The sequence below is a fragment of the Peromyscus leucopus genome, chromosome 16_21 (assembly GCF_004664715.2).
Source record: "Peromyscus leucopus breed LL Stock chromosome 16_21, UCI_PerLeu_2.1, whole genome shotgun sequence".
NCBI classification, from domain to species: domain Eukaryota; kingdom Metazoa; phylum Chordata; class Mammalia; order Rodentia; family Cricetidae; genus Peromyscus; species Peromyscus leucopus.
In genome coordinates, this window is record NC_051084.1 from 17,223,126 (window position 1) to 17,237,861 (window position 14,736).

Consider the following 14,736-nt stretch of genomic DNA (forward strand, 5'->3'; position numbering starts at 1 on the left):
TAATAATCTTTTTTAAGATGTATTTATTTATTTATTTATTTATTTATTTATTTATTTATTTATTTATTATGTATACAGCATTCTCCCTGCATGTATGCCTGCAGGCCAGCAGAGGGCACCAGGGTTCAGTATAAATTGTAATGGGCCACCATGTGGTTGCTAGATCTCAGTATAGATTAGTGTGCACTACTATATGGTTGCTGGGAATTGAACTCAGGACCTCTGGAAGAGCAACCAGTGCTCTTACCCTCTGAGACATCTCTCCAGTCCTATAATAGTCTTTATAAGGTCATAATAATAGGGAGTAGAGAGATGGTTCAGCAATTAAAGGCACAGGCTGCTCTTTCAGAGGATGTGGGTCCCTGGATCTGGGGCCAGGTGATATGATACCCTCTTCTGGCACTGTGAGCATATGGCTCACAGACATACATTCAGGCAAAACATCCATACACAAAGTACACATAAATCTCAAAAATCTTAAACTCATAATAATGTATTTGTGGGCCATCTATGGTGCCTTATACCTCTAATCCCAGCTCTTGAGTGCAATGGAACAGGAGGATTGTTAAGAGATTAAAGCTAGTCAGGCATGGTAAAACATGCCTTAATCCTAGTACTTGGAGGCAAGTCTCTGTTAATCTGAGGCCAGCCACCTACAAAGCAAGGGTTGGGGTTAGGGTTAGCCTGGCCAGCCTAGTTTACAAAGCAAGGGATAAGGTTGGGTTAGGGTTAACCAGGCCACCTAAGGCTATATACTAAGATCCTGTCTCAAAAAATTGAGAGAGAGAGAGAGAGAGAGAGAGAGAGAGAGAGAGAGAGAGAGAGAGAGAGATTTTAAGGGTAGCCTAGCCTGTTACCAGAGTTAAGATCAGAGCCTGTGCCATTTACAGCCCTAATAAGGCATGGTAAGCTGTCTGTTCAATAAGGTAATTAAAAGAGCCAAATAGCATAAAGCAGGGGGAGAGAACTATATTTATTTAATATGGCCACATTGATAAGGACTAGAGTAGCTCCCAAGTCTACCTTTAGAGACCTCACATGAGGACAATGTTTAACAGAAGGTAGCAGATGTGCATAACTAGGCTGTCCAAGTCCAGGGTGTGGTCTAGCTCACCATCAACCCATCATTGTCCGGTCTGTAGTTTCATCACACAAGGTGGTCCAGCAAGTGAAACATCCATTCTGGGGACAAGTTCCTCCTCTGACTGGCACCAGGTTTTAATATTTGTTTCTCAGCATGAGATTCCTGAGACAATTCCTGTTCCCTGAGGTACCTTAATTCACAGTCACAGATTCAAAAGGAAGGACACAAGTGTCTTTAGACTATCCTCAGACCAGTTATATCCAAAAGTTCCTATTTAAACCTAATCCTTGATGTGATGGTATTTGAGGTGAGGGACTTTGGAAATAATGGGATCAGAATGGGGAGCCGTTATGAATGGGATTAGTCCTCTCACAACAGAGACCCAGAGAGCTCCTTCACCATGTCTGCCATGCTGAGAACTCAGCAAAGAGACAGTGTCACTGTACCATGAAGTGAGCACTCAGCAGACACTGAATTAGCCATCACTTTGACCTTGGATATACGAACCTCCAGAACTATAAGAAATAAACTTTTGTTCTGTATGAGCTACCCAGCCTCTGGTATTTTGTTTTAGCACTACAAACAAATATACACAATACCTATTACAAAATCATTCTCAAACATTTACTCCCCAGGGTCCAGATCTCCTTTAATCCAGGCCTGGTGACAAATGCCTATAATACTGGCACCCAGGAGGCTGAGGCAGAAGACTGAAAATTCCAGGTCAGTCTGGGTTATATGAGACCTGGTCTAAAAACAAGCAAGCAAACAAGCAAATAAACATATGTACCTGTATGCACAAAATCATGTGTGTACACATGTAGGGACATGTTGTTTTCAAACACATCTGGAACTCTACCAACACTCTTTAGGACAAATGTCCCACATCCCTTGTCCTATCTGGTATGAGGTAGGCAGACATCCTGGATCTCCTTCATCTTACCCTAGTCACTCCATTACTCCACTGTCTTGCTGGCTGTCCTGTTGCTAGACCCTCATGGGTCCCCGTCCACCCCCCACCCCCCACCCCCCACCCTCCATCCCCCACCCCCACCCCCCACCCCCCACCCCCACCCCCGTGTTCTATTTTCTTTCCTTTCTTGTTCTTTTCCTTCCTTCTTTTCTTTCTTTTTCTTTTGTTCCTTCCTTCCTCCCTCCCTCTTTTCCTCCCTCCCTCCCTCCCTCCTTTCCATTCTTTTTGTTTTTGTTTTATTGTGTTTTGCTTTTTGAGACAGGGTTTCTCTGTGGAGCCCACAGATATCCTGGATCTCGCTCTGTAGACCAGGCTGGCCTCCAACTCATAGAGATCCACCTGCCTCTGCCTCCAGAGTGCTGAGATTGAAGGCATGTGGCACCACCAGCTTGTTTCCTTTTGTTGAGTCAGGCTCTCTTGTAGCCCAGGCTACCTTCAAACTCTTACTGTGTAACTGAGGATAATGTTGAACTCTTTATTCTTCTGCCCCAAGCTCTCATGTGCTAGGATTATAGGTGTATGCCAACGATACAGAGGGGTTGGGGTCCCCTTTGGGGGTTCTTGGTCTCAATAATAAAGTAATTTAGAATGACTCAAAAAGAATCTCAAGGCCAATATCAAGTTAAAAAGGAAAACCTCAGGATCAGCAAGCTGCAAAGCCTCAGCTGCTTCCTGGAGAAGGAGAATGGAGGAAAGAAGGGATAAAGGCCATTTTAAACTGTCATGGAGGTCAGACACAGGGCAGACAAGCAGCCACAAGGCAAGGAAGGAAGCTTTAAAGAAAGAGTAAGGAAGCTGAAAATGTTGAAGGGAAGACCCAAGGTGTTAAGGAGAGCGTGCCTAGAGAATAGACAGAAGAGAGGGAAAGGGCTAATCCAGAAGAGTGGGCAGACTTACACACCTACATGGCTGTGGCCCATCTGCTACTGACCTAAGGGCTGGGTCAGTACGGTATATTGTCAGAGGACTAATTATTCTGCCTGTTTCTTTAGCATGGATTAAGGTGAGCACATCATCCTAGGGGTGTCCTTTGGCCAAGGAATGATCCTGCCCAACTGTAATCCTAGGCCTCCATCCAGCCCAGAGTTTCTGTCCTATTGTAAGGATTTTTTTCCTACTCTAACACCTAGTCATATCAACTTTGTATGAATATGTATTGTAGGAGAATTTCTGGACAGAACAAAGACATGCAATTGCCTGCTTCCATAAGGGTAGAACTACAAACCTATCAACCCCTTTGACAATAAAGGCCTCCAAGAAAGCTGCTTTCTCTGGAGACTATAGAAATACATAAAGTCTGTCTATAATGTAGAGTGGCACAATAGTTCCTTTATAGGGACCCTGCATAGCCTACCTGGCCTGGAACTTGCTTTGTAGACTAGGCTGGCCTTGAACTCCAAGATCAGTCTGCCTCTGCCTCCACACCTGACCCTTGCATTTTAATTTATTTTCTGTGTCTTCTGTTTGCAGAAGTGAGAAGATAACCTTGGGTGTGGTGGTATTGTGTTCACCAAAATATTGTGTACTCTAATAAATTTATCTGGGGTCAGAGAACAGACAGCCACTAGATACAAAGGCTAGAAAATGGTGGCACTCACACCTTTAATCCTAGCATTCCAGAGATAGAAATCCCTCTGGATCTCTGTGAGTTCAAGGCCACATTGGAAATAGCCAAGCATGGTGACACACGCCTTTAATCCCAGAAAGCCAGCCTTTAATCCCAGAGAGTGGTGGTAGAAAGCAGGAAGATATATAAGGCGTGAGGGCAAGAAACTAGAAGCATTTTGGCCTGGTTAAGCTTTTGGCTGGTTCAGCATTTTGGCTGGTTAAGCATTCAGGCTTTTGAGCAGTAATTCAGCTGAGACCCATTCCGGATGAGGACTCAGAGGCCTCCAGTCTGAGGAAACAGGACCAGCTGAGGAATTGGCAAGGTGAGATAGCTGTGGCTTGTTCTGTCTCTCTGATCTACCAGCATTGACCCTGATAACTGGCCTCAGGTTTGACTTTATTAATAAGAACTTTTAAGATTCCTGCTACACTTGGGAGCTGATTCTCTGCTTCCACCATGTGGATCCCTGGGATCAAATTCAGATTGTCAGGTTTGGCAGAGCCTTCACCTGCTGATCCATCTCATTGGCCCCTCATCTTAATTCCTTTGCTGGGAAGTACTGGACTAGGTTTAGGCAAGCTAAGAGCAAGATCTCTATGGTAAACTCACCTCTGTATCATCAGGTCCTCTCCATGCCTTTTAAGCTTCTGGATTTCCTCCATCCCATCTTTTAGACAAATATAGACATTTAACATTTTTGTTATGGAAATCAGTGCCACCATTGTAATATCATAAGGATGTAGGAATGTAATATTGGGCCAGGCATGGTAGCATATACCTTTAATCCCAGAACATAGCAGGCAGAGGTCTCTATTCAAGACCAGTCTGGTCTGCATAGAAATTTCCAGGTCAGCCAGGACTATATAGTGTGACTTATTAGATTCCAGCTACTGCTCAGGCCACAATTCCTGCAGCATCCCACCCCCCATCCTCACCCCAAGATACCACTCAGACACTGTCTATGAATCTCTGGATAATAGACTTTCAGTTATCATGATTTCTCACCTGAAGAAGTGAGTTTATATCAAAGTGGGTGTTGGTGGCCACACATTCTGTTCCCCATTTCCTTCTCTGATTCTTGCTGGGATTCAGAGCCTGGCTGCAGGCTTGTGCCGTGCAACCATCTCAGTTCTCTCAGAGAGCTATAAAATGGTACCCTTGCTTCTGCCACATGGGCCTTATTCCTCTCTTCAGAGGCCCCAGCCATGCTGTCTGTCTCTGTTGCTGATGCCTGAACTCATCTCAGAGTCCCACCATGCTGCTGTCTGTCTATGACATTAACAACTCTTTAAATAAATTACTTATCCCCAACAGTCCATCTCAGTGTCCATCTTGAGTCCACATCCCAGATGTTTCAAAGAAAGTATTTTATTTCTATACCCCCAGACCAACCTCAAGCTTCCTACATTCTTTTCTTCATAGAAAACTGACTGATTAAGAACCCTCTGAAGAGAATGACATCATCCAGTGTGGGATTCACACACATGAGGTGGGTCTGTCCTGACCACAGACCCATGGGTGCTGCCTAGGACAGGAACAAAGCTTTCCCTCTAGAAGCTCAGAGTCACCTCTCACAAGAGGAGAAAATTTCCCTTCTCACCAGGATGTCTGGTTTCACTTCCTCACCTGTAACCCCAGCATTGTCAACAGAGGAAGATGAACCAGCCCATTAATTAGAAAAGATACTTAAGTGTCATAAATTCTTTTTATCTCCTAGTGTTGCTATGTCCTGGTTCACAGTTATCACCCTCTACTCATCCTTTAGATTCCCTTATGCCCTGACTTGTCATTTCTCTTAAATTTTTATTTAGAGGGAGACAATTAACCTGAAGTTTAATACCCCAGGTATACAATGATTCTCCCTCAGTTTTTTCACCAGTACTTAAATATGGTTCAAACTGAATAGCCTTTAGTGAAGGCTCCAGTTTTGTATAACATTGATTTTTTTTATTTTATAAGAAGATAAACAATATCTTTACAGGCTCTCATTGTTCAGAAAGCTCCTGCTGAATGAGGCCCTCAAGCCTCTAGATCTTGAAGTCATTGGCTGCAAAAGTTGATCTAGCTTAGAACATGAGATGCTTTGGTGAACTCCAAAGCTTACCTCAAAATGCCTAGCATTGATTATTTTTGTTCATTCTATTCTCCCAAACAACAAGCAGTTACATGCATTTCTAGGAAATACGGCCGCCACTAATGGATTCCTAAGGCTCGTTTCTCTTGTTCTCTCCTTCACCCCCCTTTTTAGGATCTTGTCTTTCCCTCAGGAACTTTACTTTCATTGAAAAGCTACATCTAGCACTGTCCATATCTCTGAACTGCAGTTTACATAATGTTGACAAGCCTTTCAGCTATACTTCCATGAAAATAATGGGATTGCTGAAAGTATCCCTGGACAGGTCTTTCTTTATTGGGTCCATCTAGTGCCCCACTTTTCACAATGATTGGACCCCAATACAACACATGTACCCCAGTGTCTGTGTGCAGTGGCAGCAACAGTCATCCTAATTGAGAAAACTAGCCTCTTAATCAAGGATCCTCATTCACCCCCATGCTCTTAATGCTGTGCCTACTCCCTTACAAGTAATTAAGACAAAATATCTGTGGGTCAGCAGACCACCTGGGAACAAGTCCTGTGACCAACATTCCTCATGATCTTGTATCACTTAACACTTTACATCTGTCTATATACATCTAGCCCTTTTAGACTGAGATCCTCTTTCCCTCAGCATGATCACCTCACAGGTATAAAAATGGTTTGAAGCAACAAGAGGCTCTGGGATGCCTCTTCAAATATCCCAGATTGATTTCTCTGTGGTGACACCTCTTAGAAGGCAGTTTTAGAAGAGAGATTATAATTGGCTACAGCATAGCTTCACTCAGACACACTAAGAACACTAGAAAGTCAGCCTGTGCTAATGCAGCCAAAAGACCAGCTTTCCAGGCTGCTGCAGGGTTGTAAAAGGAATGCCACAGAGTAGCGGAATTTAGGAATATTTTTTTTTTTTCTATCTCAGGGTCTTAGAAACAGAATGAGACACACAAGCATACTGACGATCACTCTCTTTATTTCTTTCTCCATATCTGTCCCTCTCTTTGTTATACACAGCTAATATATATTCAACAGAATTTCTTCAGTCATTAAAAGTTTTATTAGAAGTTTACATTTCATTTCTAAAGTAAATGATAAGAAGCAGACTGTTCTATCAGCTTCCTAATTAGTGTTTAGTTGCAGCTGTAAAAGAAGATCCCCTAGGTGGTGGCGGTGCATGCCTTTAATCCCAGCACTCGGGTGCAGAGCCAGGCAGATCTCTGTGAGTTCCAGGCCAGCCTGGGCTACAAAGTGAGTTCCAGGAAATGTGCAAAGCTACGCAGAGAAACCCTGTATCGAAAAACCAAATAAAAGAAAAGAGAGAAAGAAAAAGCAAAAGAGAGAATTTCATTTGCCAGGCAGAGGTGGGGCATGCCTTTAATCCATCACTCGGGAGGCAGAGATAGGTGGATCTCTGTGAGTTGGAGGCCAGCCTGGTCTACAGAGCGAGATCTGCGCAAAGCTACACAGAGAAACCCTGTCCCTAAAAAACCAAAAAAAAAAAAAAAAAAAAAAAAAAAGAAGAAGAAGAAGAAGAAGAAGAAGAAGAAGAAGAAGAAGAAGAAGAAGATCCAGGTTTTTCTATCTGTTATCTACTAAGGAGATAGCCTATAAAGGGGGTTATAAAGTTAAACTATTGGAGAGTCTAGAAAATAAAGAAATTGTGCATTATATTCTATATCTCCAAGTGTAATAAACATTTTATACCAACATTTTGTGCTTAACAATCATAAAAGTGTCGGTTTCTCTTGGACTTGGAGCTCCAAGATATTTAGAGTAGGAACAGGAGAAGACAGCTGAAGAAACAGGTCCCTAGTGCTGGGATAAAGTAAGAGTGGAGGATCATCTTTCAATTTCCAATTAGCCCAAGTTGCTTGGCTAGCGCAGCAGAAGCTGTCAGCCTGTCAGGAAAGCTTGCTTTGTTGGTAATCAAATAGCTACAGCCATTGCAAACTGATATCCATGGCTGCAGGCAGTTTGGAAGTTAACTCTTTCCTTTCCTCTCCCAGTGATTTGTCCTGCTGCATTCAGGAGGCAGCTTAGCAGTGGGCCCTGGAAACCTGCTGGGAGAGCATTGTGAATTCTGTGGACCCTTTTTCACATGTCGGGGGGGGGGGGGGGGGGGGGGGGGGGGGGGGGGGGGGGGGACATGTGGAGTGATTTACAAGTAGGCACAGTGGGGAAAGCCAAATAAGATTATAGTATTTTATTGTCTCTTTCTAGAACTGGAATGAAATTGCAACTGAGTTTTCCCTTTGGGGAGAGGGGGAGAGGTGTGGAGAGTTTCTGAGTAGGTTCTCTGTTCCCTGTCATACTCTGTAGCTGAGCCTGACCTACAAGGTCCAGGATAGTCAGAGACATCCTTTGTTTCTTTTTACTTTTTTCAGGGGCTCAGGCCATTTGGAATGTATGGTTAAACGTTGCAGGGGGAGACGTTTAGGATTATGATACTCTGTTGCCTCCTCCTCCAAGTCAGTTTCCTCCTCAGAGGTTAATTATTCAGTATTCTTTCTGAGCTGTTTTCTCTGGGATCTGTTGGTTCCAGATCTGGTTTGTGCACCAGTTCTTGACCATTTGCCTGTACATTCCAAATGGCAAATACCATAAAAGGCATGTCCATCCCTTCACTTTTCATACACCATTTATCTTAATATCTATCCTATTGTCTACATCTAGGGTCCCCCAGTCTGGAAACCAGGGGCTGACTTTTTGTATGAACTTAAGAAAGTCATTCAACTGGCTCATACTAAATTTAATTCCTCTCTTCTATATATACAGTGTTCTGTCTGCATGTATGCCTGCAGACCAGAAGAGGGTGCCAGATCTTGTTACAGATGGTTGTGAGCCACCATGTGGTTGCCGGGAATTGAACTCAGAACCTCTGGACTAGCAGCCAGATACTCTTAACCGCTGAGTCGTCTCTCCAGCCCTAATTCCTCTCTTCTTAAGTGTGTGTTTAATAATCCCAATGAACAATTGCTGTTCTCTAGATTCCGTTTGACCCAATTTGAGGGAAAGACAGAGACAAAGGAAAAGACATAAGGAGTTGGGGAATTAGACTACTCGCCTGTCTTTTCTGGCTTTCCATGTCCAGGGGATTTGAAGAATCCTGACTGAGGACTATCTGAGGCTGTTGAATAGGGAGTCGTCTCTCTTGATCACTCCCAGAAGGTGCCAATGGGACTACCTCTTCTCCCATGGATAGTCTTCTGATTATCTTTTTACTGGTCCCTGGTTATAGAGCCAGATAAAGCAGACTGAAATTGTCTTTCAAGGCTGCTCTGGGGTTGTAAAAGGAATGCTGCAGAGTAGCAGGATTTAGGAATAATTTTTTTTTTCTATATGAGGGTCTTAGAAACGGAATGAGACACACATGCGTACTGATGGTCACTCTCTTTATTTCTTTCTCTTTATGCTATTGAGAATATTGCTCTTTCTAGAACTTCTGTCTTGGCAAATGGAAACATGGTCATTATTAAAATTACTCCAAATAGTGAGTATGGAGCTTGCCAAGAAGTTGGCACAGTCTGGTAACTACACATTCTTAACTTCAGCTGGTACTCCATGTACCAGCAGATGTTACCATGTCTGCTCTATTACAGATTGTTCACTTTCCCACTAAGATTGCTACAGTAAAGAAGCTAAAACTGCTGGGTAGTGGTGGTGCATGCCTTTAATCCCAGCTCTCGGGAGGCAGAGGCAGGTGGATCTCTGAGTTTGAGGCTAGCCTGGTTTACAGAGTGAGTTCGAGGACAGCCAGAGCTACAGAGATAAACTCTTTAAAAAAATAAATAAATAAAAATAAAAATAAAAAAACCCTCTATCTTGAAAAAAAAGTTAAAACTATTAGCATAGCAAATTAGAGGCTTGGCAGATACTAAAGATGCAGTCTCAAATGTACCCATTCTTTTCGTATGCAATTCCTAATTCTATATCTCTGACTAATACTATTATTGTCTCACAGTCTAAAAAGGATAAATGGTTGCAAGTCTGGCCAAATGGACTTCCTGTGACCTTTCACACTTTGGCTTGCACATATCTTCTACAAAATAGGATTTATGTGTTCCTCATAGTTAAGGGACTAAAAACATTTGGCTTTCCCCTGAGGTTCCTACATCAGAAAGACTTTATGTAGTAACACTAAACCACCCAACTGACATCAGATGAAAGAAAAACATTCTCCTTGATTCATATGAATCAAAGCAAATGAGATCAGGACAATTGGACGGCCAGTCCTACAAGTGACTTTAGATTGCCGGGCTGGTTCTCAAGCCCCAGAGGCAGACAGCACCATAACGTAAAGAGTCATTTCCTGGGGTCATGGATCAGGATCCATCTACTCCCCTCTCATAGTGTTCTTTGTAAAATCCTCCTAAAGATAAAGCTATTGCTTTATTGTTATTATTATTATTACTATTATTATTTGGTTTTTCATGACAGGGTTTCTCTGTGTAGCTTTTCATGACAGGGTTTCTCTGTGTAGCCATGGCTGTCCTGAACTCACTCTGTAGACCAGGCTAGCCTGCAACTCAGAGATCCACATTCCTCTGCCTCCTGAGTGCTGGGATTAATGGCATGTGCTGCCACCACAGCCCAGAAAGATAAAACTTTAAAACACTTTTCTTGTGCTTTTCTCTTTGTGGGTCATTCAATGATTCCCCTCCTTGCAATCTCCAACACACACACACACACACACACATACACACACACACACACACCCTAGCCAGACTGGCCTCACTTTTCAAATGCTGGGATTTCAGGTCTCTGTTACCATACTGAGCTTTGGTCTGCATTTCTTAAAACACAAGATATCTATTCATCAGATAAATCAGTCTAAACCATTTGTGACTAAATTATTTTATGAATAGTTGCTTTAATGGGTTTTGGGGGAATGTGCTTAGATTTATTCTTTCCTGATTACTTAGTTTTATTCTAATTTATCCTTTTCTCTGTTTGAAGATTTATTGCCATTTGGTTATTGGTCTGCTTTTCCTTTTCTCAGCTGCCAACTTCTGTGTGACACTTGCAGGGAAATTTCAGATGGGGAAGTGACAGAGTCCAGGGACTCTCACCAAAATCTGGAACTCTGGCATGCGGATTTGTTTGTTTGTCCAGCTTTTTGAGAAAGGGTTTTGTTTTTCTGTAGTTCTAGTTGTCCTGGAGCTCACTGTGTATTCAAACTCATGGTGATCTACCTGACCCCGTCTTCAGAGTACTGGGATCAAAGGCATGAACCATTATGCTTAGCTTATACTGTTTTTGTTGGTTGTTTTGATTTTCAATTGCTTTATTTACTTATATTATTTTTCTATGCAAATGGGAAAAACTGTTAACAGAAACTTACACTGAGTGGGAAGGCAATCACCAATTAGAAGCTGGCAACACAAGACCCACCCAGCACATGGAAATAACACAAGGCTCACCACAAACAGATCAGTAAAGGCATGTCAAGAAAATACAAGGAATCAGAAGTAAGTCAGAATCACTGTATGAATCTCATGGAAAATTGTAGAAGTCAAGGCATAAGGCAAAATTCATCATGATGAGCATGTTGATTAGAGAGCTCCTCCCTAAGAATATACAGTTTCTTGACTGTAGCTCCCTAAGTTTTCCCTTGATTCTTCTCATCTTTTCCATCATATCATCCATAGCCTCTCCATCTCCACTCATCTCATCATTAATCTGCCTGTTGGGTACAGCCTGTAGGAAGTTAAGAGCAAGTCAATGAGCCTATCTGCTTCTCTTGTTTTCCGTAGGCTGGTGGCCATCACCTCTTCCCAAAGTGCAGTCAATCTTTTGCCCATTTTACAGTGGCTGCTCCGTTCCTTCCTTTTCCTGGGCTTATCCCTTCCCAATTCTCTCTGCAACACAAGGTGCCAGCAGACATGCTTTACTCACCTAGGCCATGCCTGCCTGCCATATACAGGGCAGCAGGGAGCTGGTGGCCAGATGCTGTGCAGCTTTGCAGCCTCTTGCTGGTTATTTTACATAAAGGAAGTTAGCAGCTGATGTTGAACAGGACTTTACTCTTCTCTCCCCTAGCCTGCCTAATGTCCCCAATCACCAAAGTAGAAAATAATTACCTCTGTTCCTCTCCCTTTGTTTTATTAAGAGACTCCTATGGCAAGAAGCCTATCAGCATCCTGGACAGACTTTTGCCACATACCATCATCATCTATTTTAGTCCCATCCAATGCTCCAAAACAAAATAATTTTCAAACCATTTACAAGCTTGTCTGTTCTCTGGGCCCAACAGGCAGTTACATGCTCTCCAAGCACATTGACTTCCTCTAAGAAACATTCACTATTCCCTGACATTCTGCAAGCCCCCTCCCCCCCCCCTTAGCCTCTTGAATGATGGAAATAAGTCATGTGCCTCCAAGACCAACAAAAAACCAAATAGCGTTTGAAGGTGGATGGAACCCATAAAATTACTTAGCTATTTTCATGAGGTGTATGATATCAAAAATACTTTTATGCCTCTCAGATTTACTTGCCATATTTACTGTGGTGTGCTTGACGGTGAGTTAATCTGTTGACACCTTAATCTAAATCAAGGCTGTGAAAAACTAACCAGGAGTTACTACATTCTTCACCACGACTACTTACTTGCAGAATGTAAGGGCAGTCTCACTTTTTAAAAGTCTTTTTTATAGTCAAAGTATGAAGGGACTGAAGAGATGGTTCCATGGTTAAGAGTGCTTCCTGATATTGTAGATGACCCCAGGTCAGTTTATAGCCCCCAGCTCACAAACACCTGCGATTCCAGTTTTAGAGAATCTGACTTCCTCTTCTGACATCCATGACATCCTCACACACATGACCTACATTCGCACATATTCACATGCACATGCCCATGAATAAATCTTTTTTTTTTTAATGTCAGTGTCATGTAGGGTAAGCTGCCTTAACTCATACCAAACCTCTTGCTCCAGCACAGTCTCCTAAGTGCTGGGATTACAGATGTCAGCCACCATGAGCAGCTTTTAACATGGTAAATATAATTGGAATTAACCTACATAAAACTTTGAGGTACTTAATAATGTATAAGCACAAATACGAGATCCTGAAACCAAAACATTCAGAATCTCAACACATCTCCTGACAGGACTCAAAGAGCTCCAATTACAGGAGGAAGGGGTCTCCATGAGTCCCTGGTCTGAGGTTTTGCCTTCACGGTGTTTGAGGTAGGGAAGCCATACATTGGGAATTCCCTCATATCCCGGAATTCCGTACTGTAGCCTTCAACCCATGTCAGCTGTCCCTTCACCATCTGGACACGTGTTCTCACCCCCACTACACGTGGGAATTTTGGAGAAAGCCACTCACAGTCACTGTGGTCTCTCCCCACAAACCACGCCGCTATAAACTCCACAGAGAGGAACAAGGCCTCAATCCCTTCAGTTATCCTGGACACCAATGATGGGTTCTGCAGCACAGAGTCCCACTCTCCTGCTGCTCTCAGTACTCTTGGCTCTGACCCAGACCAAGACCCATAGTGGCGCTGGTGAGTGTGGATCAGGAAGGAAACAGCCACTTGTGGGAGGAGCTAGGGCGCCCAGTCCAGGCAGCAACCCAAATGCTGTTTCTCATCTAGACTCTCCCACTCCCTTCTCCTCATGCGTCCCTCCGGAGCCCTGCGCCCTGCCCCCTTCCCGGCCACAGCACTTGCCCAGGGTCGGAGGAAGAGGGTCTGGGTCTCACTGAGCACCGCCCCCAGGGTCGCACTCTCTGAGCTATTCCGTAACGACGGCTGCTTCTCGAATGGGTCTCCGAGATCCCCAAGTGTTCATCGTTGCCTTTGTGGAGAACACGCAAATCCTGAGCTTCGACAGTGAGGTGGCTAAGGTTGAGCAGCACGTGCCTTGGGCGAATCAGATGGGTAGTAATTATTGGGAGTGGGAGAGAGAGGGTATGGAACATTATTCACACACAGCCCGAGAAAACCTGAGATTTGCGATCCGGATCTATAACCAGAGTGATGACGGTGAGTGACCCCCACATATCCCCACGCCGACTGGCTCGAGTCGCCCTGTCCCAGTTCCTAGGTTTGATCCCAGGCTGCCGGGCCCAGAGAGACCCTGGACCCGGGAGAGAATCAAACTGAGACCCGGTTTCCGGCTCAGTTTAGGTGGAAACTCTGTGGGTGGGCTGGGTCCTGTGGATAGGGCTGACTTTGGAGGCTGCGGCAGGCTCTCATACCTTCCAGTGTTTCATTGGTTGTGACGTGAGTCCAGACCGACTCTTGCTACGTGGGCACTATAGACATGCCTTTGATGGCCGTGATTACATCAGCCTGAACGAGGACCTGAGAACTTGGACTGTGGCCGACAAGACAGCTCAGATCACCCAACAACAGTGGGAGGCAAAAAATGTAGCAGAGAAGTGGAAGATTTTCTTGGAGAGTTGGTGTGTTGCTTGGCTACTCAAGCACTTGGAAGTAGGGAAGGAGACTCTGCAGCGCTTAGGTAAGAGGGACTGAGAAGCAATTCCTCCATCTGCATTCAGAGTAGGGTGCACACACACCTCAAGAAGGGAGGAAAATGGGATCAGTTGAAATACTGTAGCTCTCTCTTGTACAGGGAGGGAGAAGAGTGCTCCTGGTTTTTCTGACCCAACATTAGAGAGTGGCTCTCCCAGAATTTGCCCTTCTCTCAGGACAGTCTAGGGTGTCTTGGGATAATAGAAAGGAGATCCCTGAAATAACCTGCAGCAGCCCCATTCAGTCTGCAGCCCATTGTGAACCATGGCGTCCCAGAGGCTGAATTCTCTGCCCACACCCAGTGTCTCTGGAGGTCTGACTCAAGCGATGGTGAGTCGCTCATCCCTCCACCCAGGTCAGGACCAGAAATCCTGTTCTCTTGGTGGGAAACTTGGGAATCTTACTTTTCTGAGGAATAGATTATACTAGAGCCTGAGTGTAGACAGCTTGTGTGGGGTTTGTACAACCCTCCCTCCTCCCCCACATCTTTATTCTC

General features: G+C 44.0%; 1 protein-coding gene and 1 pseudogene across 2 annotated transcripts in view; one reads left to right on the plus strand and one right to left on the minus strand.

Annotated features, from left to right (window-relative positions):
* The window catches only part of LOC114682649 (putative HLA class I histocompatibility antigen, alpha chain H), a 53,881-nt gene that overhangs the window by 36,863 nt on the left and 2,282 nt on the right, over positions 1-14,736 (plus strand). The window contains exons 1-3 of one of the 2 annotated variants that reach the window (XM_028856613.2): positions 13,001-13,265; positions 13,479-13,745; positions 13,951-14,226. The exons of the other annotated variant lie outside the window; for it this stretch is intronic. Of the exons in view, the coding sequence (XP_028712446.2) occupies positions 13,178-13,265; positions 13,479-13,745; positions 13,951-14,226 (631 nt within the window). The 5' untranslated portion in view covers positions 13,001-13,177. Of the gene's footprint in view, positions 1-13,000; positions 13,266-13,478; positions 13,746-13,950; positions 14,227-14,736 lie in introns of those variants that run through there. 2 annotated transcript variants of the gene reach the window in all.
* LOC114682650 lies at positions 11,274-13,031 on the minus strand (annotated as a pseudogene).